The following is a 24192-nucleotide window of genomic DNA, read 5'->3' on the forward strand; positions in this document are numbered from 1 at the left end:
TGTGGTATTAACGATTACACAAGACATTATATTTGTATTTAATTCTCTTAATGCTTTTAGCATAGTACCCTTATTGTGTTGTTCTACAATAGAACAATTCTAAGAGGGAGGCACATACTATGATTTATTTACTAGAATATGAAGTTGCACTGTACTTCTCAAAGTTTGCTAATGAAAAATTATGAAAGAGGAAGTCTACCAAAGAACTTCCCAAGTACAGTGAACAAACTAATTCCCCTGTAAGTTTCATACTCTTTGTTAGCTTTCCATTTGTACAAGTAATTCTCAATTTACAGTCACAATTGGAACCCGAATTTCTGTTGCTAAGCAAGTCAGTTGTTAAGTGAGTCATGCCCAATTTTACAACTTTTTTGCTATGATTATTAAACAAATCACTGCAGTTAAATGAATTATGTGGTCATTAAGTGAATTACTTTTTCCACTGACTTTGCTAGTCGGAAGCCAGATGGAAAATACATACTGATTGTCAGATGCCCAAATTTTGATCATATGCCTGTGGGGATGCTGTTATGGTCATAAATTGTAAGTCACTTTTTTCAGCACTATTTTAACTTTGAATGATCACTAAATGAGTGATTATAAGTTGATAGTTACTGTATAAGAAAACAGTGATAACAGTTTTCTATTTTCTAGCAAAGATGTAGTTTTTAAAAATGAAAGTAGTGCTATGAGAATGTTGAAAAACACTAAGGCCACAAGTATAAAAGATATATGAAAAAATACCGAGCTAGGAACGTGGTTACTTTTCAACATGTTACCATCATTCCCATACAAAATCTCTATAAAGTAGTTTGTCTGCCATTCTCTCATTTCAGTTTCATCCAAAATCATGTCATTATTTTCCTTCTTCTAATTTTCTTTGCTCCTTGTATAACCCTTTTAACCTCCTTTCAAACAACTCTTTTTATAATTTGAATGTCTTTGATTCTGGTTTTTCTCTATATACAAATTTTTAATACTGATCTTTTGCAGAAATAATACTCATTTTTTTTTCACCCGCAGCTTTTCATTTCATAGACCCATCAAACACCTTTTTTAAAATATGACTCCTCACTTTTGTGTGGTACTTTGCAATATTTTCACTTGATTCCAAGAAGTTTCCATATCTTTCTTTAAATCAACTTTTCCATTCATTCTAGGGAAACAAATTAATGTTTTTCATTCTGGATATTCATTCCTTCAGAAATATTTTTTAATGTGTATTCCTTCCTACATCCTCCCTCATTACCAAATAGTGGTCTGCCCATATACAGAACTTCATACTCCCCTTCATATCCTTCATTAATTATCTAGCTTTCATAAAACAGTCAAATCAGTTATGCTGTTACATCCATTTCTTTGCAATATATATGTGTAGATTTATATTTAAACTAGATATTCAAAGAAACCTTTTACTAACAGATCTGAATCTATTAATATTCTCATTTATTCTTAGTTTTGTGAATCACAATCATTTTTTTCTATATCTCTGACCCACTCATCCTTGTAATCCACATGCAAGCTAAAAGATAGTTTCCCCATCCCTGACTGCATTCATTCACAATATTGGGCAATTTTCTTTCCATCTTTTCTTTTTTATCATTATTCATGAAAGTATAACATGTAAGTATCATCAACTTAAAAATTCCTTCTTTTGTACACACCCACTGCAGTTTAGATGGTATGGCTTCATATATTATACTCCTTTTGCTCATAATTAAAAGATACTTTCTTTTTCAGGTATACTGCACAATTTGATGTAATATAATTTGATATGATTTAATTTATTGGCTGTTGAAGCCACCCAATTCCAAAAACAGGATAGCTGACAATATTTAAAATACATCGTTTAAAAAACATGACAAAACCACATCAATAAGATTCACAGAAGATTCAGCAGGATATCCATAAGCATCCTAACACATTCCTAGAAACAAAGTCTGGTCTCAATAAACTTGTAAAACATTTGGAGTGCGAGCCATTTGTATCTGTGGTGGGCATGTTACTCCACAGGGCAGGGGCTGTGAGAAAGAATGTGTGCTTCCTCAGTATCGGAATATGACAATATTTCAAAGAGGGGACATGGTTCACTCTCTGTTTATTCAGTTATATAAGACATATAAAAGCATAAGAGAACTGAAACAACACTTCAGACAAAGTTCCGCTGATGATGTTACCTAGCCTGGTGACAAAACATTCAGAAACTGAACAAGAAGTTCGGAGAACAAACCACCACCAACATCTACCACCCGAGCTACAAATATTTTCCACCATTTCTAATATCTAGTTTTTTCTTTTCCATTTTTTTGCTCATTTATTCTCAGTAGCATTTATTCTTCTTACAGATCTTAATTTTCATTTGTCAACAGATGGACCTATTAATATTAGGGCCATTTTACCTTTACCATATATCATAGCTTTGTTGAACCAAGCTTTCATATAATGTTTTTAATAAAGAACTAAGTTATCAGACTTAGGTATATCAAAACCACCTACTATGTTTTGTACTAATGGGACGCAGTGACAGTCACTTTTCTTAAATTCTGGTTAATGTTGCATAAGGTCACCAAAACCCTGTCTTACTCAAAACATGCTCATTATGTTTTCTAATTTAAAGATTATCATGCAAGCCAATGTACTGTTGCCAATAACCCACCAGCTAGATGGTTCAGTAACCCTAACTTAAGTGATAACATTGTAGCAACATATTCAAGCTACTCTGGATCTCTGTTTCTGATTTCTAAGAAAGAGGAATCTGTATATTTAGAAAATATTGATTAGCAAAATATTGCTAATCTTAAAATTAAGCTTGTATGTGCCATATATCAGATTTTAGAGAACTGTTTGTGTTTAATGTAAGCAATATGGCAACCTGTTGCAATAAGATTGCATAAACTATAGCTTCTTTACTAGGGGAGTTGATGCAATTTGCTGTACTGCTGACAGTTATAAAAATGGATGGATTGGAAATGGATTTTCGTATTAGGTATTGTTAGTCAATAAATGATTTGGTTAGCAACTAGTTTATGGTAATTATAGATATTTTCTGACCTCTCAACTTCTTGATATTAGTAATGTGTCAGTCTTATTATAAAAAGACAGTTTTTCCCTTGTAAAACGTCCATATGAATTCTCAAAATACTTCTCTTAATTTATGATGTAGTGATTACTAATAGAATTTATTTAAGAGATACTTCTTTTATTTTTATTTTTTTAAGTTTTTTATTTTAAACACATTAAAAATCAAACATACATACAACAAGAAGTTAAAAAAAGAGAAAAATCACTTTTTTTTCAGCTATGTACAGTGATCTATTCTTTCTATACATCAATATTTACAGATATTTAAGTATTAACTTATTTGACGTTCATTTTCTACTTTATATCATTTCTTCTTTACTATCAAAAGATCATACACATTTTCCCCCTCCTTTCTTCATTAATTTATCTTATTTCCTTATTTTTCAACCAATCATACCATCTATTCCAGACCTTATAATACTTTGATTCTTCTTTCCCCTTAATTTCTTTAGTTAATTTATCTAATTCTGCACATTCCAGGATTTTCTTAATTAAATCCTCTTCCGATGGTAATATTTCTTTCTTCCAATATTGCGTGTATACAATACTTGCTGCAGTCAGTATATGCAATATAAGGTACTGTATTTCTTTAGTATAATTTTCTATCGAAATTCCTAACAGAAACTGTTCCGGTTTTCCCTCTATTGGATTCTGAGTTATTTCTACTATCCAAATTTTAATTTTTGTCCAAAATTTTTGTGCCATCGTGCAGGTCCACCATTGATGATAGTATGTTCCATAGCCAGTCTTGCATTTCCAACATTTCGGGGAATTGGTGGGGAACATTTTCACAATTCTGTCTGGTGGAAGATGCCATCTACGAAACATTTTCATCTGGTTTTCCTTGTGTGCCGTTGCAATTGTCAATTTCATGTTCATTTTCCACATCTTCTCCCACTTCTCTAATTCTATCCCATGGTTAACATTTTGTGCCCATTTGATCATCATGTCTTTCACTGTTTCCTCTTCCATTTTATACCGTATTAGAAACTTGTATAATCTACTTATTAGTTTTCGTTCATTCCCTAATATGATTTTGTCTAATTCTGTTTGTTCTAATCGAACTTGATCTTTTTTTTATATACTCTGTATACTTTGAACTTATCTGTAGATATGTCCACCATTGGAAGAGAAGTGCAATGGTGGACATATATACAGATAAGTTCAAAGTATAAAGAGATACTTCTTTTAATTTGTGATGTAGTGATCACTAATAGACTCATCTCTGAATATTGATTGGGTAGTCAAGCTTCTAGAATTACTATTTGAATTGGGAATTCTGCATATGCAGATAGATTTTAATAGATTTTGTAATTTATTAAATGTATTATTTGCATATATGGCCTTTTAAGACTGTTTATTTTTAGATTACAATGCTTAGTATCACAAGATAGCATTCTATAAATTTTCTGAGTTCTGATTCTTTTTTCTTCCTGCTTTAAACAGATTTTTGCAAAATTTTGCAAAGTTGTACCAAAGATATAATTTAATAAATTATATCTTTGGTACAACTTTGCAAAATTTTCCCTTAAGAAAAAAAATTCTTTCCCAAAGTTCACATTTCCCATAGTCTATTTCTTTAGAAGATGAATGAAATTGGGAGGACTTGATGTAAATTAAAGAAAAAAACCCAAATTTCTTGCTAATTCCAAAAGAGTACCGACAAATCTGTAACTATTTTATCCAGAAAAATTATTTTAAAAGTTTTATTTTGTGTTATAAATGAATTCCCACTATAGCATTTTTAAGCATTTAACAAGTTATTTAGGATGAAAAGTGTTAATGATTCTAATATTTGCTTTAAGCTTGTTCATAGTAATTTTTAGTTCATTTTTGCAATCTGAGAATTGATTTACATTTCCTGTACTGTTATAAGCAATCATAACTTTTTCATAAATGATAACTAGAGTTGCTTTTTAAAAATATCTGTGGTTTCTATGGAAAATGATAAGTGGTCTTCATGATAAAGAAATGAGAGCTTACATAAGCAAAGTAGGCTCCATACTGAAGACCAGTTGTGAAATGTAAAATCTGTTACTACCAGTTCTGTGGGCATGGCTTGGTGAGGGGGTTATGTGACGGTGGGCATGGCCCACTTTTTTTTCTTTTAAAAACATTTTTTTCTACAACATTAAGAGGTTGTAGAAAAAATGCTTTTAAAAGCCTCTGATGATCCCAGCTGAGCTACGCAATCATCAGAGGCTTTTTTTTTTTTTACTTTTAAAAGCATTTTTTGGGCCGAAGAAGTTGTAGGAAAAATGCTTTTAAAAGTAAAAAAAAAAGCCTCTGATGATAGCGTGGCTCATCTGGGCATGGGGGCGGGGGCAGGAATTTATGCTACCGATTCTCCGAACCACCTGCCGCTATCACTACCGGATTGGGCGATCTGGTCCGAACCGGGAGCATTTCACCCCTGCTGAAGACAGTTATTATTCAATTCATTTGGAGCAGAGCTACCCATACACAATATTGTATGGAACATTTGGAATGCCTATTTTCATAAATAGGATTATTTGTTTTAGATATATCACAGCAGGGGCGGGTTTCAAAACCCGTCATTACTGGTTTGCTTGGGTGCGCGCATGCGTGTGACACTTCTGCACATGCGCAGAAGCATCCGGGCAGGTGGGCGGAGCCTCTGCCGCTGCTGCTACCGATTCGCCCGATCCAGGGCGAACCGGTAGCAATCTACCACTGTCAAAGAGGTAAGATAAATCCTTGCTCCCATACAAAGTAATTTTTTTCAGGAAAAATTATATATGATTTTTTCCCATTTAATCAATGAATACAGTGTTAGCAATTACTTATTTAAACAAAATCACCAAATGTTTAAGGCTGTGGTTTATTCAACAAGTTTAATGACTGATCATTTGTTAATTTGTGTCCCCCCCAAATGGGATACAGTGTGCATTTTGAATCATCTGCCCCTTTACAGTATAATTTAGTTTTGTTAGGAAGTAAGAAGTATAAGCACAAAGTGTACTCTGAATTAGTTCATATAGTGTAGAACTTACAGAAATGACTTGAACAGAAGACAGCACCTAGCTATTTTATATGGGCAAATTTATCTGGCCAGATATTCAAAAGACAACATTTTTTCTTCGTTTAATTGCTGAATTGGATTAAGAGGCTGACATCTCAATTGCAACTGCAGTAGTTACTTTTCATTGGGAAGGGAACTACCTATGAAAAAAGATGCATAGTCTGCATATTTATTGAATTGCTCCTAAGAAATGTATTACCGTAGTCTGTTTTTAATCTACTCAATTTAATCTACTCAAATGGTCATAAGCAGGTTTTTGTTTATGTGCCATGCAGTGATTTCCTGCTTCATCATGATTGCCATGATGAAACAGATTATGTAACATAATTTCCTTTGGATATTGCTTTAAAAAGTTTGGGGGGAAATGTTGTGCTGTAGTACTAAATATTATCAACATATGACTCATGCAAAATATATTTATAGTGAAATACATTAAATGCTGTTTGGTATTACCATTGTTTGATACAGAGAATGCCATATTTTTCAGTTTTCTATCACTGCAGATAGCGCAGTCAACTTTTGAAGTCAGTAAACAGGATGCTCAAAATTGAAATAGCAAGTTAACAAAGGAAATGTTACTGAATGTCTTTTTGCTCACGTTTGTTGTTGTTGCATTATGTGCTATGTAGGCATTTATTTTATTCCTTTATACCACAGAAATCATTCCTAGTATTAATATAACAAGAGTTGGGAAGAGCATGGAAGAAATAAATATTCTTGTTATGGAAAAATAAACTTGCTTCATTTATTCCTTTTTCTGGCCATCAAAACTACACAATTATGGATGAAACATGTAACAGTGATATCCATTGTCGTCGGGACACTTGGTACCATGTCCAAGACCAGGTACCATAAAATACATCAAGAAATTGCAGTTTCCTACAACAACACCAGTGGAACTGCAAAAAACTGCGCTACTCAGAACATCATACATCTTAAGAAGATACATTGTTGATACCTAGGATGCTGGCAGCAACCTGTATCAACCATTAGGGCCAATCAGTTATATTTGTGATACATTTTTAAATGTTCAGTTGACTGAGTTTCATGTTTAATGAATAAAAGAGTTAATAATGATGATAATGATGATGATAATAATTGCAGCTTCCTGCAATAACACCGGTGGAACTGCAAAAAACTGCACTACTCGGAACATCGTACATCTTAAGAAGGTACTTGGTTGATACTTAGGATGCTGGGAGCAACCCATATCAACCATTAGCACCAGTCAATGGTATTTGTGATGCATTTTTGAATGTTCAGTTGACTGAGTTTCATGTTTAATGAATAAAGTATATAATAATAATAATAATAATAATAATAATAATAATTGCTATATCCATTTTAACAAACCTCCTTGTATCTTTATATTTATATGTTTCTAACTTGTTTTTATTAGCTAACCATTGATACAATAAGTCCCATGTCAAAAAGTATTCAGTTTCTTTCTTTTCTTTAATTGTAAGTGTTAGTCTATCCATTTCTGCACATTCTAATATTTTTTTAATCACATTTTCATCTGTAGGGAACTCTACTTTTCCATTGTTGTGCAAATACAATTCTAGCTGCAGTTAATACATGTAAAATCAAATATATATTTCCCTTGTTATACTTATCAGGTAAAATGCCGAACAAAAATAATTCTGGTTTTAAATCTATATGTTGTTTTATCATTTTTCCAACCATGTATGAATTTTTGTCCAATATTTTTTTAATTTTGGGCATGTCCACCACATATGATAATATGAATCAGGTATCTGATGCCATTTCCAACATTTAGTGGACATGTCCTTAAACAAGGGTTTTTAACTTTTTCAGGCCACCAACAAAAAAATTCCAGAACCCCTAATTAAGAGACAAAACACTTAGCAATAGAATACTAGTACGGTAATAAAATGAAACTTCTGCTTACTTTATTTATACAAATTTATATATTAAAATTATTTAAACTACAGAAATGGATGTCCCAATTATAGCATTAGAATTTGCTTCTCTTTTTTCACTGTTGCTGTACCTGTCTGCAATTACCAGCTTGTAAATAATGATCCATATCTTAAAAAATGTTGTCATGACATAAATATGTATTAGACCTAATCAAAAAAACAAATATGCATATGCTGAGGATGACAGTTTAATATCATGAAGTTGAAAATTATGCAGCAGAATCATCATTGGTGATGTCACTTAGAAAGCTTCTTTTACTTAGAAATGCTAATAGCATGTCATGCATAAACATGACATGCAGCATAATCAGAAATAATGGATTAATATAGCAAAATTAAATTGGATTTTTTTTCTCACTATAACTGCCTTGCTGAAGCCACTTAAGTACTCATCCTCTTCCTTCCTTTGCAAATACAGTTTTGATATATGTTTATTCTGGAGGAAATCTCACTACTACTGTATAGGATTTGAAGCACATATACACTGCAGATGGGCAGTTGAATCCTATGTTTCAGTATTAATTCCTTTATAGCTAAGTGGATTTAATCCTAAATTTGCACAGGATACTGCCTTAATAAGTAAGCTGACCAATTGGGGACATGCTCATAAATACCCAGAAATGGGTCTGCAACGTAAAAAGAGATACAAGAATGTGTAGTTCTTGGGCTTTTAACCTTTTTAAAAATCATCCTGTCTCCTTTTACTTCTTTTAGGATAAAGTGTAATAAGATTTAAATCAGGAAAAAGATTTACGCAGGAAGAGGGACTTAACCTGATTGATTTTATGCTGCCAAGTAAATCAGAAACTCACTGGATTTTAAGATCTCTCTGTGAGGTTAGGATTAGAGTTTCTCACCATCCAAAAGCAATAGTCCCTTTTAACTTTCTCATCTGCCCTTTAAAATAGCATTTTCTACTTAATGCCTTGGAACATGTTTGTTATAGTTCAGAGGTAGGCAGGAAATTGGTTGTTGTATATGTGCGTGTGGGAAGAGAAAAAAGAGAAAATTTAAGTGGTGGTGATGGAAAGGCAACCAGCTGCCTCCTGCATGAATTGCTTGCAGTGTTCACAATAAACTTTGATGATATGCAGGTAATCCATTTGATTAATCTAATTGGACCCTTCAACAGAATCAGCAAGCTCTAGCATTGAAAAATGTTACGTATTCCAAAACAAAAGCATGTTAATTGTCTTCCCAATTAGAAAATAAATGTTATTCACATTGCCTTTTTGAAGGAAATCTTATTATACTCCTGTATCTTTTTTAGGTGGGATCTCTTACACCATTGTCCTTCAGAGAAGCTCCATTTTCTCTATCAAATACTTCATAGTTATTCCTGCCCTCTTTTTTTTTTTGATAGACTGAAGAATGGAAGTACTTTAATGGAAAAAAAAGCTGTGCCCACAGGATGGAAATTGCTTCATTTGAGGGGGACTCTGATAGAGCATCGGTGAGTAGTTGGCAAATAATACATCCATTGAGAAGAAATTTCCTAAAATATATGAGTGTGTACAAAACTATATTCCTTTCCATAATTAATTTTAACCAAGATCTATTTTTAAATAAGCAGTCTACTGTACACCCTTCAGTATGTTTTTCTTAAAACTTTAAAATGAATAAAATATTAAGAAAGCTAGTTTGTTATGGTGATTAAAGGTACTGATGTGGAAACCCCAAGAGTGAGAGTTCTAATCCTTAGAAATTTAGGGCTGATCACTCTCTTTGGGCCATAGGAAGAAAGTGGTGGCAAAGCTCTTCAAACAACATTGCTAAAGAAAACTACAGGATTTGTTCCAGGAGTCAAGACTGCCTAGTAGACTGCCTAGCAGGCACCAGAAAGAACCCTCTAACCCTGTGCAGGCTAAAACAAATCAAAGCATATCTAGATTTACAAACAAAATATCCAGTTATTTTTAATATCAAAATATATTGGGCTGTTGCAACAAGCTCTACATGGGGCTGCCCTTGAAAAGTATCTAGAAGCTTCAGCATATAGAATGAGGCTGTGAGAGCTACATTGGATGCCCATAGAAGGGTACAGTTGCAGAAGTCAGTGTGCTTCTGGGTCCAATTCAAGATGTTGATCATCACTTATAAAGCCCTATGTGGCATGGGGCCAGGCTGCTTATGGAATCAGCTTTACCCTGTCACATCAGCCTATCCCACTCAATCAGTAGGGAAAGTATGCTGCTGACCTTGTCAGTCAAAACAATTTGACTGGTGGGGTCTAGGAAGAGAGCCTTCTTTGATGCTTGCCCCCACTTTCCTGGCCTTTCGTAACGGTGTCAAAACCTGGCTCTACGGTCTTGTGGAGGGTCCACAAAGGACCATGCAGTCATGGGGTTGGCTGCAGCCACGAAAGCATTCCCTTTGCCTTTATTAACCAGTTAAATGGCCTTTGAATTTATTTCTTTGAAATTTTATAATTTTATAATCTCATAATTTAAAAAATAATCTTAAATTGCAGTTTAGAAATATGAAATATAAATAAATAAATTAAATAAATAAGCAAATAAATAATTAAATAAGTTATTAGTAGAAACTGCTAAATAGTGTTAAAGATGCAGCAAAACATAGACTACTTTCAGTGTCTTGAATATATAGAGCTTTAATTTTGTCTATATAAGAGCAGAAAAAAGTAGCTACATGAAAATATGTTAGTGAAATTGGGCTGATGAGAAACATATTCTTTCTCTTTGGGATAAGATTTGTATAATATGAAATGAAACCAAAGTAGACTAATTATAGTTCTAGTAATTTGCTTAATATAATCAAGTTATATATCATGTGGCATTTAAACTATTAGATTGGATTTAAAGTGAAAATATTCTTGTTGAGGAACAGATGAGATTTAGAGAGAACTATTCAGCCTTAGACCTCTGTCTGGTCCTGCACTATTCAGTTGAAAAATACTTTTTACCCACTAAAGGGTACTTTGCATCCTTTGTGGATTTCAAGTTTACTTTTGATCTGATTCCAAGGTAGCAGCTATGGGAAAATTTCATGGATGCTCAATGAATAAAAGGTTGGTCATTGTTATCCAGACTCCTTATTGTAACATTTCACTGAGAGTCAAATGCTCTTTACGAGGGTACCCTTTTGAAACTGTTTCCATCAAAATAGAGGTAGAGCAAGGGTGCATTCTATAATTCAGGCTCATCTTCTAATCATCACTCTCCAATGTTAGCAGATAATGCAGTTCCAAGTTTGCTATGTACACAAATTGTATCTGTTTCCCAAGTTATTGCTTAACGCATTGTAAGCCGCCCTGAGTCTCCGGAGAAGGGTGGTATATAAATTAAAGCAAAAAAAAAAAAAAAGTGGAAATGTAAAAGCATTGAGGGCATTTGTTTCTTATTTTTTAAAATAACAACTTCTATTTTATTTTAAAAACCTGAGTTGTTATTTGTTGCACAACATGTTGTTTTGCCAAGTCTGGGGGTAATGATCATGTGCCCAGGCATTTGGTTCTTTTGGAAGGGTATGTACCAAGCAAGATGATACCCAAATCTCTTGCAAGCTATTAGTAGTTCCTTAATAATGATAGCAGAGATACCCCTAGAGCAGCTAATTTCCACAGTACCCAGTACCCAGTGCAGAAGCTGCCAACAAACAACAAGAACCTCAAGGTTTTTATCAAAACTTGGGACCATGACTTTGTGGCCCCGCTATGGTCAGAAGACTGCAAGACCTTGTATTGGGGATGGGTGGCACACACCTCTAGGATGGGAATTGAAAGTCTGAGAGTTTCAAAGCTTTGAAACTATGTGAAGAACCTCCCTCCTTTTTTTAATTCATCAAAGAAGAGTAAAAAGCAGGTTAGCTAAAAATGAACTCTAAACTTATAGATTTTTCTTAATATAAAAGTGAAATCAAAATGTCACCAAACTTTTCAAAGTAACAGTGGTCTTCTGCATTGGCACTACAACACTACAACATATAAATAACAATTTAATGGGATGCCAATACAGTGATACGTACTTATAAATATGCTGGTTTGCTGTTCCAAGCTTCCTTATCGTGGAACACACATTTCTTTTATCAGGTAGATGTTGTCCAACATAGTTCCACAGTTGTCTTAAGATTCTTTCATTCAAAGCAGGCATATTTTATTCATGCATCTCATACAATTGTTGATTTTATACAACAAGTAAAGAGGGAAGAAATATTTAAGTGGATCTTCTCAAATGTTACTGGATTTATTTTTGGCAATGAACTCAACTTGATTCCAAAAATTCCTTTTGGAGAACTCCTAGCAAAGCCTGAACTATTGGTTGTAAAAGAATTCCCCATGAATTCCAAATATAATTATTGCAATAGTATTTGGCAAATCAATCTGGAGGCTATAAGTGTGTTCATTGAGGAAACCAGCTGAAGATGAACCCATTCTCCAACGCGCAGCTTGGAGAATCCAAAGCTTCGGGTAGTTCAGTAGTTGGGTAGCCTACACTGAGTGTGTTCCTTTAAGAGATTTCTCTTCAGACACGCCCACTTGCTCAACAGAGTCCCAGTTTAGTTCACTCAGTTGAGCCTGTGACACTGTCTGAAAATTTCTCTGCTATCCTACTATACTTTGTTCCTGAAGCTTTGGATTCTTCAAGAGTTTCCCTCATTATTTTCATCAGTTTTCTCCTCTTCGCTAAATTCTGCCGGGGGTGAGTCTGCCTGCTGCCTCAGGCAGGCTGTCAGTGACTAATTTCTTCCTCTGAAGCCCGGCTAATTATCTGTCTCTCAACTTCGCCTAATAGCCGCAGGCGTGTGGGTAGGTTCCCCGGCCTGCCGGCAACACCGCCCTTGCCGTTTTGGACTGGAGTTTAAATTTGGCGGCTTGAGATTGACGCCCTCCTCTCAGCGGCGTCTTTCTCATTGTGACTGGACTTGCATTGGGATCACTTCTGAGTGATCGCACACTTAGCTATCACAGAGACATCATCATAGCCTCCTCCTGCAGTCTCTTCGGTTGCCGGAGCGCCCCTCGATCGCCGGAGCGCCCACCCTGTCTCTGCGCAGCCCGGGAAGCGCTTCTGAGGCTTCTGCTGCCTTCTTTGAGTATTGGCTGCATTCCGCATTCCATGGGGGTTTTTCGGCGGCGGCGCTTGGACAGTTTAATAGTTGCGCGCCATTTTAGCCACCTCAGCGCTGGGAGCTGCGCTTAGCGGCAGCTCGCGCTTTATCTGCAACAAAGCCTCCCTCATATCCTGGACTTTCCCTTGCCTGGCTGGCTTTCAACTGTCCTTCAAGGGAGACTTAAAGGAGGGGCCTTCCTGGTGAATCTATTGCCCTCAGCCTGCAGTCTTGCCTGGCGCCATTCCCTTTAGTCTTAAGGGAAAGTGGATTCAACGGTTGTGTTTTTCTGCCTAGCAACTGCTTTCGCGCCTGCGCAATTGACTCCTAGAAGCCAATCTTCCTCTCTGCTGGCAATTGCAGGTCTCACTAGCTTGCCTCTGTGGAGCAATCGGCTAGTTTTTCAGTACTCCCCCACCCACCCACCCCCCTCCTCTCCTCCTGGACTTACCTGCTGGTTTTTTTGGCTCTGTTCATTCACTACTGTTGATCCTCAGCTGTTTCCTGTTTAAAAAAAAATCAATAACTATATATATATACCTATATATATAACCATAAAAATATAAAAATACTTACTTGAAATTCATATTCATCCTTTCTTACAAACAAAAAACAAAAAACACAAGAGGTCCTAACATGGCGGAACGTGATCTCTCATCAGAACTAGAGGACAACAACAGTTCCCCTGAACGCCTTCTCGAACAGACCAAGCAGCGTAAAAAGTCCCGAAAAGGTTCTTCACATCCATCGTCTTCATCTGGCGCTCCACTTTCTAAAAAGACCAAACCTTCATCTGCTGCGGACAAGGACGCTTCCAGGAGGCACAAAGCCCTGGAGCGACAGTTTGAGAAGGCGCGCAGCCAGTCCAATCAGGCTTCATTTTCATGCATCGTTGTGCCGACATTCCTCAGTTATGGGAACCTTCACTCCTTTGATTTGTTTTACTGAGTGCTTGTCAAATATTTATCTCCCTCTGCAGTATGGTTCCGCCCCTTCCTTCTGCGCATGCTCAGTCTTTTTCACTCAGTTGACTCAATAGGTCTAGAGTGCTTTTTGTTCTACAGATAATCTGTCTAATTCATCATCATTATTATTATAATTTATTAGAGGGCTGCGTTAATGGCTTCTGTCTTGACAGCTTTACAATTGTTTTAAAAAAAAAATCGCTATTTAAATTGCGGCGTTAAGGGGCTGCTAGCTGCCTTGCCGTTCAATCAACAACGACCTGCAGAGGTTTGGAAGCTGTCTGATTAATTTGCTGTCTGTACTGAAGTAAATTTTTTCTTGCTTAAAGTTACGGCGCTAAGGGACTGCTAGCCGCCTTGCCGATTTAAATTGCGGCGCTAAGGGGCTGCTAGCCGCCTTGCCGATCTGTCAGCAGCGATCCGCTGTGGTTTGGACGCTGTTTCTTTAATTTAGCCGAGGTGTTTTTCAGCTGCTGAATAACGTTAATACTATTGCAGCCCTCTCTTGCTTATCAGCGGCTACATAGTTTGTAAAGTAACTTTCAGTCTCATGTGGAAGTTTCTGTTTTAATTGAGCTACATTGTAACGCTTGAAAGCTGCTTTGTTTATTTAAGCCACAGTGTTTTCAGTATCCAATAACACCTTTGAAGTTTCGTTATTTATTAGTGGCGAAGGAGTTTCTGATGTTGGATTCAGACTCCTAATGAAAGAATCTATTTAAATTTAAAGAAAATTGACAGACTATTTAAAGTTCCTGCCTGAGCCAGGCATACTTATTTTTGAAAGTTGTGATTTTTTTCTCAAGTTATACACTCGAGTGTTATACTATTAATATACCACAAGAGATCAGTTCGGAAACGTTGGGCTCGAGGAATCTTCGTTAAACTGACAGTTGCTGAGGCAAGCAACTGACAGCGCAGCCATTTTTTAACTGTCAAAACTTCGTTCATCATTTGCTTACATCAACTGACAGAAGTTCATCTCAGGGAAGTTGCTCTAATTAATTGTTGTTTGATAAAAATATTATTATACCTTGAATTAATTAATTAATTAATTATATTTTTTAAAAAAATTAAAAATTAATTATTATTATTATTATTATAATATTGATTGAATACAATCTTTAATTAAATATGGCAGACGATAATCTATCATCTGACCTGGAACAGGTCGCTTCTCCTCCTAAAGTACATTCTCCTCAGCAATTTAGAAAAAAACGAGCTAAAACAAAAAATGTGACACAGCCTCAACAGTCTGCCAATTCATTGTCTGATGACATTATTAAAACAATGAATAAGATGGAAACACGTAGACATAAAGCTTTAGAGCGTCAATTTACCAAAGCCAAGTGTGCTGCACAATCGGCTTCTAACACATATCATTATGAAATGTCTGATAATAAACAACTTATTGATGACAATAATCAGATTAATGAGGAAACTGAAGAAATTCAGTCACAAGATTCTATGTTTAGAGAACAACAAGGACAATTTATGATAAATATTCCTAGAGGTTTGGCTCCTCAAGGGCCTAATTTTTCAGGTCTTAATTCACTAAATCAAGGTCCTCCTGAAGCCACTTTCACCCCAACCGCTGCTGGGCTTAGTGGGGAAGATATTCAAAACAGTAGTCAGGAAGTGGATTTTCAAACAATGGTTACACATGCCATTTCTAAAATATTCCAAGCAGGTTTGCAACAAACCAGCTATCTTTGTCATTCTGGTGCAGTTACCAGTAATCAATATCATTCTCAATCAATTCCTAAACAGCAATATTTTAGCTGTGGGGATGACACAGAGTTAGAGGAATTTGAATTATCAGAGGATGAAGAAGACATAAAAAGTAGTTACTAATATGGGTCTAAATTTAGATAAGTCATCTGATCCTAATACTCAAATGAACCCCAATGATAATTTGTTTAAAGTACACAAGTCTGATTTGGACTTTGTTCCGTGCCCAGATCTATTTTCACAAGTTATTAAAAAATCTTGGGATCATCCCAGTTCAACTTCTGGCCCTAATAGCTTTGATAAAAAATTATATTGCTCTCCACCAGACTTGGATGAATTGTTGCAATTGCCATTAGTAGATGAACCGGTGGCAACACTTACGTCATCTTCTGTGTTAGTCAGTGAAGTTGGAGAAGGTCTTAAAGTTGAAGACAAAAGAGCTGAAATGACATGTCGCAAAACTCATCAAGCCGCGGCATGGGCAATTAGAGCTGCAGTTTCTGCATCATTTTTTAACCGGGCCTCTCTTATTTGGCTAAGACAATTAAGAGATAGATTACCACCTGAACAATCTAGGATTCAACAAGATGTATCAAAAATTATTGCAGCTGCAGAGTACTCTGCAGATGCTTCATTAGATGCTGCCAAATTTGCTTCCAGGGCATTAGCATCTTCTGTAACATCAAGAAGAATTCTTTGGCTACGTCACTGGAAAGCTGACTCACGGTCAAAATGGAGGCTCACATCAGCCCCTTATAAAGGCCAGTCTCTATTCGGAGAGTCCTTGCAACAGGTTCTGGTAGAAGGCAGGGATAAAAAGAAAATTTTACCCTCCTTGTATAGAAGACCAGAACGCAGATATTCTCCCTTTCAACGACAGTTTTTTCGATATGATCAAGGGAATTCAAATACCTACACACAACGTGGTAATTTTCAACCCTACTATTCCTCATACTCGAGTAATAGAAATTCCTTTCGAGGAAGAGGCAGCCGCCAATCATCGTTCAGAAGACCTTTTCGAGGAGCGATGTCACGTCAATCTCGTAGAGGCAAGTGACTCGAATTCTTCCCTTCCCATTGGGGGCAAACTTCAACTATTCTATCACCAATGGGAGGAATCAACAACGGATGCATGGATCTTACGTACTGTAACCAGTGGCCTCACTTTGGAATTCACCTCAAACCCGCCTATCAGATTCATCCAATGTCCTTGGTCAACTCAACCATTGCAACAAAATCTGATGAATCTCGAGATCAAGCACCTAAAACAAATCAAGGCGATCGAGGAAGTTCCAAAGGACCAAATTCAAACCAGTTTTTATTCGATCTTTTTTCTGGTGCCAAAAAACTCAGGGGGTTGGAGGGGAATTCTGAATTTGAGGCAGCTGAATGTGAATGTTCTATACAGAAGATTCAAGATGCATTCACTAAAGTCAATTCTACAATGTGTAAGACAACGAGATCTCATGCAATCCATAGACCTCAAAGAAGCATATTTACATGTGCCCATCCACCCAAGGTACAGACAATACCTCAGGTTTGCATATGCGGACAAACACTTTCAGTACAGGGCAATGCCCTTTGGCCTTTCTTCTGCACCAAGAACATTTACGAAATTGTTAGCGGCAGTAGCGGCCAATCTCAGGTCTATCCCAATACGTCTAGTATGTTATCTGGACGACATTTTAATTTTGTCAACGTCAAAGGATCAGGCATGTCGGGACAGAGAATTAGTCATCCAATCTCTACAAAACCACGGTTTTACAATCAATGTGGACAAAAGTCACTTATCACCGACAACTCGACTATTGCACCTAGGTGCAATCATAGATTCAGAACTGGGATTAGTTTACCTGTCTCCAGACAGACAAAACAGCATCAAGAGTTTAGTTCTGCAAGTAATATCTCAGAAGAAAACTGCACTATTAACACTGTCTCAACTTCTAGGCAAGTTAATATCTGCAATTACAATAGTGCCATGGGCTCGTTACCACACGCGCCATCTTCAGTGGTTTCTGTTACCCTTTCAAAGGCAAAGACGAGCGGATTCTCTTCACAAAGTGGTGGTACCAACACGAGTAAAAATATCCCTACGTTGGTGGATAACAGAGGCAATTCAGAAGGGTTCTCTGTTTCTACAGTCAGAACGAGTAACGTTAACAACGGATGCAAGCCTTTATGGATGGGGTGCACATATCAATTCATTGATAGCGCAAGGGATTTGGTCTACGTGGGGAAAAAACCAACCAATCAACTGGTTGGAATTACGAGCAGTGCGCCTGGCGTTAATTCAATTTCAACATCAAGTGACCAACAAACATGTCCTGATTTTAACAGACAATATAACAACAAAGGCACATTTGAATCGTCAGGGAGGCACAAAATCAAAAATTCTAATGGAAGAAACGGATCACCTCATGTCTTGGGCGGAGAAGCATGTCTTATCGATAAAAGCAGAACATATATCAGGAGAAATAAATGTACAAGCAGACTGGTTAAGCAGAGGCAAAATAGACCAATCAGAGTGGATGTTAGATCCCAAGCTGTTCAAACAGATATCTCTCAGATTCGGTCAACCAATAGTGGACCTATTTGCTACAAATCAAAACGCCCAGTTAGCAAGATTTTATTCGCGTTTTCCAACTCAAGGAGCAGAAGGCCAAGATGCTCTAAGGTCTCCTTGGCCGCAAGGACTTCTGTATGCATTTCCTCCAGTCCCAATAATTCAGAGTGTAATTCACAAATTGAGGGAGGAAAGAGCAGACATGATATTGATAGCACCTTATTGGCCTCGCAGACCATGGTTTGCAGACCTCTTAGACCTTTCAATAGAAAACCCTTGGAGAATTCCTCCAAATCAGATAGTTCTACTTCAAGGAGAAATAAGACATCCAAAGCCAGACTGGTTACAATTGACCGTCTGGCGCTTGAAAGGTCCAGATTAACAAAAGATCATATTCCTTCAGAAGTAATCGCAACTATTCAAGCAGCCAGAAGACCATCTACTACGCGTATTTACAATGCGTCTTGGAAGGCATTTGTAGAATGGTGTAGTACAAATCACGTAGATCCTACATCAGCAACAGTACTTGAGGTACTATTATTTCTTCAATCTGGTTTAGACAAAGGTCTGGCTCCTTCAACATTGAAGAGACAAGTAGCAGCATTGGCTACAGTCATAGATGGACCAAGTAAGAAGTCTCTTTCACAAGATATGAGAATTAAATCCTTCCTAAGGGGAGCTATGAATTTAAGACCTCCTATTGTTCACAGATATCCTTCATGGGATATGAATTTAGTATTACAAGCATTAACAAAAAAACCATTTGAACCATTGGCATCTATAAGTATGAGATATCTAATTTTAAAATTAGCCTTTTTAATAGCAGTAACATCTGCACGCAGAATATCAGAAATAGCTGCTCTTTCAATTAGAAAAGATTTATGTATTTTTTACTCAGACAGAGTAGTACTTAGATTAGATCCATCATTTATACCAAAAATTAACTCATATTTCCATAGAGCTCAAGAAGTAATTTTACCAAACTTTTGTCCAGATCCTAAACATCCTAAGGAAAAAATGTGGCACACACTAGATGTACGTAGATCATTAAGGCGTTATATAAAAAGAACTGAATCATTTAGACAAACTGAAGCACTATTTGTATCATACTTACCTTCTACAATGGGTAAGAAAGTGTCTTCTAATACAGTGGGGTGCTGGATTAAAGCATGTATATCAGTGGCATATAGTTCACAAGGGGAAAGTTTACCTGGAAGAGTGTTACCACATTCAACACGCAGTGCTGCAACTTCTGTTGCATGGGCTACACAGGCATCTGTAGACGAAATATGTAAGGCAGCTACATGGTCATCTATTTCATCATTTGTTAAACATTACAGATTAGATTCTTTTGCATCAGCTGATGCAGCGTTCGGGAGAAGAGTTTTACAATTAATAATCTCCCCACGAAGCCAGGACAATGACAAGGAGTAATTCCCACCCTAAATTATTAAGCTTGGGTATATCCCATAACAGGAATGTCGGCACAACGATGCATGAAAATGGAACATTGGATTACCTGAATGTCCATTTTATGATTGTTGTGACGACATTCCGTCCCACCCTTGGCGTATTGCCTGGTGGTCGTGGGGGGTGTCTTTCTTTTTTCACCTCTGCAGTTAAAGTTCCGTTGAGTATATTCTTCAGATCTGATGGAGTTAGACTTCGTGAAAAGACTGAGCATGCACAGAAGGAAGGGGCGGAACCATACTGCAGAGGGAGATAAATATTTGACAAGCACTCAGTAAAACAAATCAAAGGAGTGAAGGTTCCCATAACTGAGGAATGTCGTCACAACGATCATAAAATGGACATTCAGGTAATCCAATGTTCCATTCTCGCACTTACCAGTCCCACTCTCACCTGTGACTGAAGCTACTATTCACCCGCACCCTGGCAGCAAGCTCTCAACAAGCAGCGCCATATGAGGCTTGGACTCAGCCACGATTTCCTCCTCCCCCACCTCTGGCCCGGGACTCGCAGCCGGTCCCTATCCAGTATCCAGCCATGGCTCATGGGTCCGATCCTCATCCGGACTATGGACACGGAGGGGAGTCGTCTTCGGAGGAGGGAGAGGCCGACCCGTCGGATATGGACTTATCCGATGATGCCGATATGCCACCCGAAAAGCCAGCCTTCTCTGGGCTCTTCAGACCCTCGTTATTCAAGTCCCTTCTGCACAAGGCCAAGTTGACCACGAAAATGGCAGATCCAACCCCACAGGTTGATCAGCCAGGTCCCTCTCAACAACATGAGGCCTTGTTTACGGCACCCAAGCCGGAAGCGGATTTTATTCCGTGCCCACAGCTCTTTTCTGAGGTGGTCCAATGCTCCTGGTCCACGCCTTCCTCCTTACCCGCCCCATCGGGGCTAGACAAGAAACTTTACTGTTCGGCGCCTAGTCTCCAGGAACTTCTTCAGTTGCCAACAGTAGACACACCAGTGGCCAATCTGACTGCTTCCTCCGTAATTTCCAACGATGTCGCCGACGGTTTGCGCTCCGAAGATCGGAAAGCTGAGTTTGCCTTTCGTCGTACACACAATGCAGCCGCCTGGGCGGTTAGGGCCGCCACCTCGGCTTCCTTCTTCAGCCGTGCCTCCTTAATCTGGCTCCGCCAACTTCAGGAGCGCCTCCCTCCTGTGGATTCACGCCTCCGCCAAGATGTCAACAAACTGGTGGCGGCTACTGAATATACGGCGGACGCTTCGCTCAATGCCGCGAAGTTCGCTTCACGCGCCCTGGTGTCATCCGTCACATCTCGCCGTTTATTATGGCTTAAGAATTGGAGAGCTGACGCCAAGTCTAGATGACGCCTCGCCTCAACTCCGTATAAAGGTTCCCGTCTTTTGGGGGAAGCCTTGGACCCCATCCTTGTCGAGGACAAGGATAAACGGAAGGTGATGCCATCCTCTTACAAAAGAGCAGATCGAAAACCGTCATCCTACTCCACCAGGCAGCCCTTTCGGAATGACGCCGGACCTTCGGGGTCCTTCTCTTCCAGGGCCTACTCTCAAGGATTCGACCGTTCCTTCGATAGACCTTCCTTCAGAGACCGTGGACGAAAGGCTCCAGCACCCAAACGGCCCTTTCGAGGTACAGGCTCCCGTACCTTTAGAAGAGGGAAATGACTACATCCATCTTCCCATTGGCGGCTGTCTGGCTCATTTTCTCCCCCAGTGGGAGATCTCGACAATGGACGCCTGGGTGCTCCAGACGATCTGTCTGGGCCTTACCCTGGAGTTCCGCTCCCGTCCTCCCTCTCACTTTGTCCAATGCCCTCTTTCATCCAACTTGGACAAGCGCCAGCTAATGGAGGCAGAAATCCATCACCTGCTCCAAATTCAAGCCATAGAACCGGTCCCCCCCCATCATCGCGGGACCGGCTTCTATTCAATTTTCTTCCTGGTCCCCAAAGTGTCGGGGGGTCACAGGGGCATCTTAGACCTCAAGAGGCTGAACGAATTTATCATATACCATCAGTTCAAAATGGAGTCCCTCCGCTCGATTCTGGCTTCCATTCGACCAACGGACTGGATGACCTCTATCGATTTGAAAGAAGCGTATCTCCACGTACCCATACGACCGTCCCATCGTCGTTACCTCCGTTTTGCCTACAACAACAGGCATTTCCAATACAGGGAGATGCCCTTCGGCCTCTCTTCAGCCCCCAGAACCTTTACGAAGCTCCTGGCAGCAGTGGCGGCCTACCTACGTCAACATCCAGTACGGCTCCACTGCTACTTGGACGATATCCTGGTGCTCTCCCTTTCCCCGGCCCGGGCCTCTCGAGACCTAGGAGTGGTGTGTCGCTGCCTTCGTCAGCATGGCTTCTCCCTCAACATTCCGAAGAGCCAATTGCAGCCCACTACTCGAATTCTTCACCTCGGGACAGTAATAGATTCAGTGAAGGGCCAGGTGTTCCTGTCAACGGACCGGTGCTCCAGTCTCCAGTCATCCCAGGTCCTTTCCTCTCGGAGGGTGATCTTGCTGCTCCTGTCCCGCCTGCTCGGCAAAATGATATCCTGCCTGTCCATCGTCCCTTGGGCGAGGTTTCACTCCCTCCAGCTCCAATGGTTCCTCCTCCCCTTTCAGAGGGCCAGAAGAAGCAACTCTTCCCCACGAGTATCCCTCCCGCCAGAGGTCTCAAGGTCTCTCCTCTGGTGGTCTTCCCAGAGTCTACAGCAGGGCTGCTACTTCCAGAACCTAGGAGGTCATCTTCTCTCTCACGTTGCCCAGGGTACGTGGTCAACAGAAGATCGTCGCAAAGGGATCAACTGGCTGGAGCTCTGTGCGATTCGCCTCTCCCTCCAACGATTCCAGCAGATTGTGTCGGGGCACCATGTCCTGATACGCACGGACAATGTAAAAGTGATTCATTAGAGACTTTGCGCTTGAAAATGAAACTTATTTAAGATAGCACCGAAACCTGACAGTAACAGCAAAGGCGCTCGGGACCACTCATGGAGGAAACGACCCTGCTTCTGATCTGGGCGGAGGCGCATGTCCTGTCCCTAGTAGCGGAGCACATTGCCGGGATCACAAACATCACAGCGGACTGGCTCAGCAGGCAACACCTGGACCACGCCGAGTGGCGCCTTCACCCGGATCTGTTCGCCGAGATCGTTCGCAGATTCGGCATGCCTCTGGTCTATCTATTTGCCAGCCGCGACAACACACACCTTCCCAGATTCTTCACCCGGTACCAATGTCCTCAGGCGGAGGGAGTCAACGCCCTCGCCTTTCCCTGGCCCCGGGGTCTCCTCTATGCCTTTCCCCCTCTGCCGCTCCTTCGTCGTCTAATCCGCAGGATAATACAAGACAGGGCCGACGTTGTTCTGGTCGCACCCCACTGGCCTCGGAGGTCCTGGTTTGCGGATTTGATGGACCTGTCGGTGGCACGGCCGTGGCGGATTCCAGAGGACAGGGTCGTCCTCAGCCAGGGGGTCATTCTGCACCCAGATCCGCAGTGGTTGCAGTTGACCGCCTGGCGCTTGAGAGGATCTTGCTAAGGAGAGTCAACGTACCTAGCAATGCGATTCCCACTATTCAGGCGTCCAGGCAGCCGTCAACGTGCCGCATTTACAATGCAACTTGGACCTCCTTCTGTTCCTGGTGTGCTAAATCCCACCTGGACCCGACGTCTGCTTCCGTTCCTGAAGTGTTGGGATTCCTTCAGGAAGGTATGGACGCAAGCACCTTGCGCCTAACACTCTTCGTCGCCAGGTTGCTGCTCTAAGTATTGTCCTTTCTGCTTCCGCAACACTTCCTCTCTCTCAGGACCCTTTGATTCGCGCTTTTCTTTGAGGGGCAACCAACCTGCGCCCACCTGTTACACATCGCTACCCGACCTGGGATTTGACTCTGGTCCTTCAGGCCCTCATGCATCCTCCATTTGAGCCTCTCGCTTCCATCAGCCTCCGTTTTCTGACACTTAAGGTAGCGTTCCTGGTTGCAGTTACTTCGGCTCGCCGTATATCTGAACTCGCGGCCCTATCCGTGAGAAGCGACCTCTGTGTCTTTCACACAAATTGTGTAGTACTGAGACTAGACCCCTCGTTTCTGCCTAAAGTAAATTCCTCATTCCATCGAGGCCAGGAATTAATCCTACCGGACTTCTGCCCCGAACCTCGACATCCTCGGGAAGCAAACTGGCACCTCTTAGATGTCCGACGGGCCCTGCGCAGATACAGTAAAAGAACGGAGCATTTCCGGAAATCTGAATCGCTCTTCATTTCCTTTCTGCCCGCTTCCATGGGCCGGAAGGTTTCTTCCACAACACATGGGAGATGGATTAAATC

General features: G+C 39.6%; 1 protein-coding gene across 5 annotated transcripts in view; it reads left to right on the forward strand.

Annotated features, from left to right (window-relative positions):
• Positions 1-24192, forward strand: part of OSBPL8 (oxysterol binding protein like 8) — a 125946-nt gene that overhangs the window by 17713 nt on the left and 84041 nt on the right. For all 5 annotated transcript variants that reach the window (XM_087874084.1, XM_034402741.3, XM_034402740.3 and 2 more), the window contains exon 2: positions 9431-9520. In XM_087874084.1, the coding sequence (XP_087730210.1) occupies positions 9479-9520 (42 nt within the window). In that variant the 5' untranslated portion in view covers positions 9431-9478. The remainder of the gene's footprint in view (positions 1-9430; positions 9521-24192) is intronic.

Source organism: Pantherophis guttatus, chromosome 7, assembly GCF_059756535.1.
Source record: "Pantherophis guttatus breed Tessera chromosome 7, ASM5975653v1, whole genome shotgun sequence".
In the NCBI taxonomy this organism is placed as follows: domain Eukaryota; kingdom Metazoa; phylum Chordata; class Lepidosauria; order Squamata; family Colubridae; genus Pantherophis; species Pantherophis guttatus.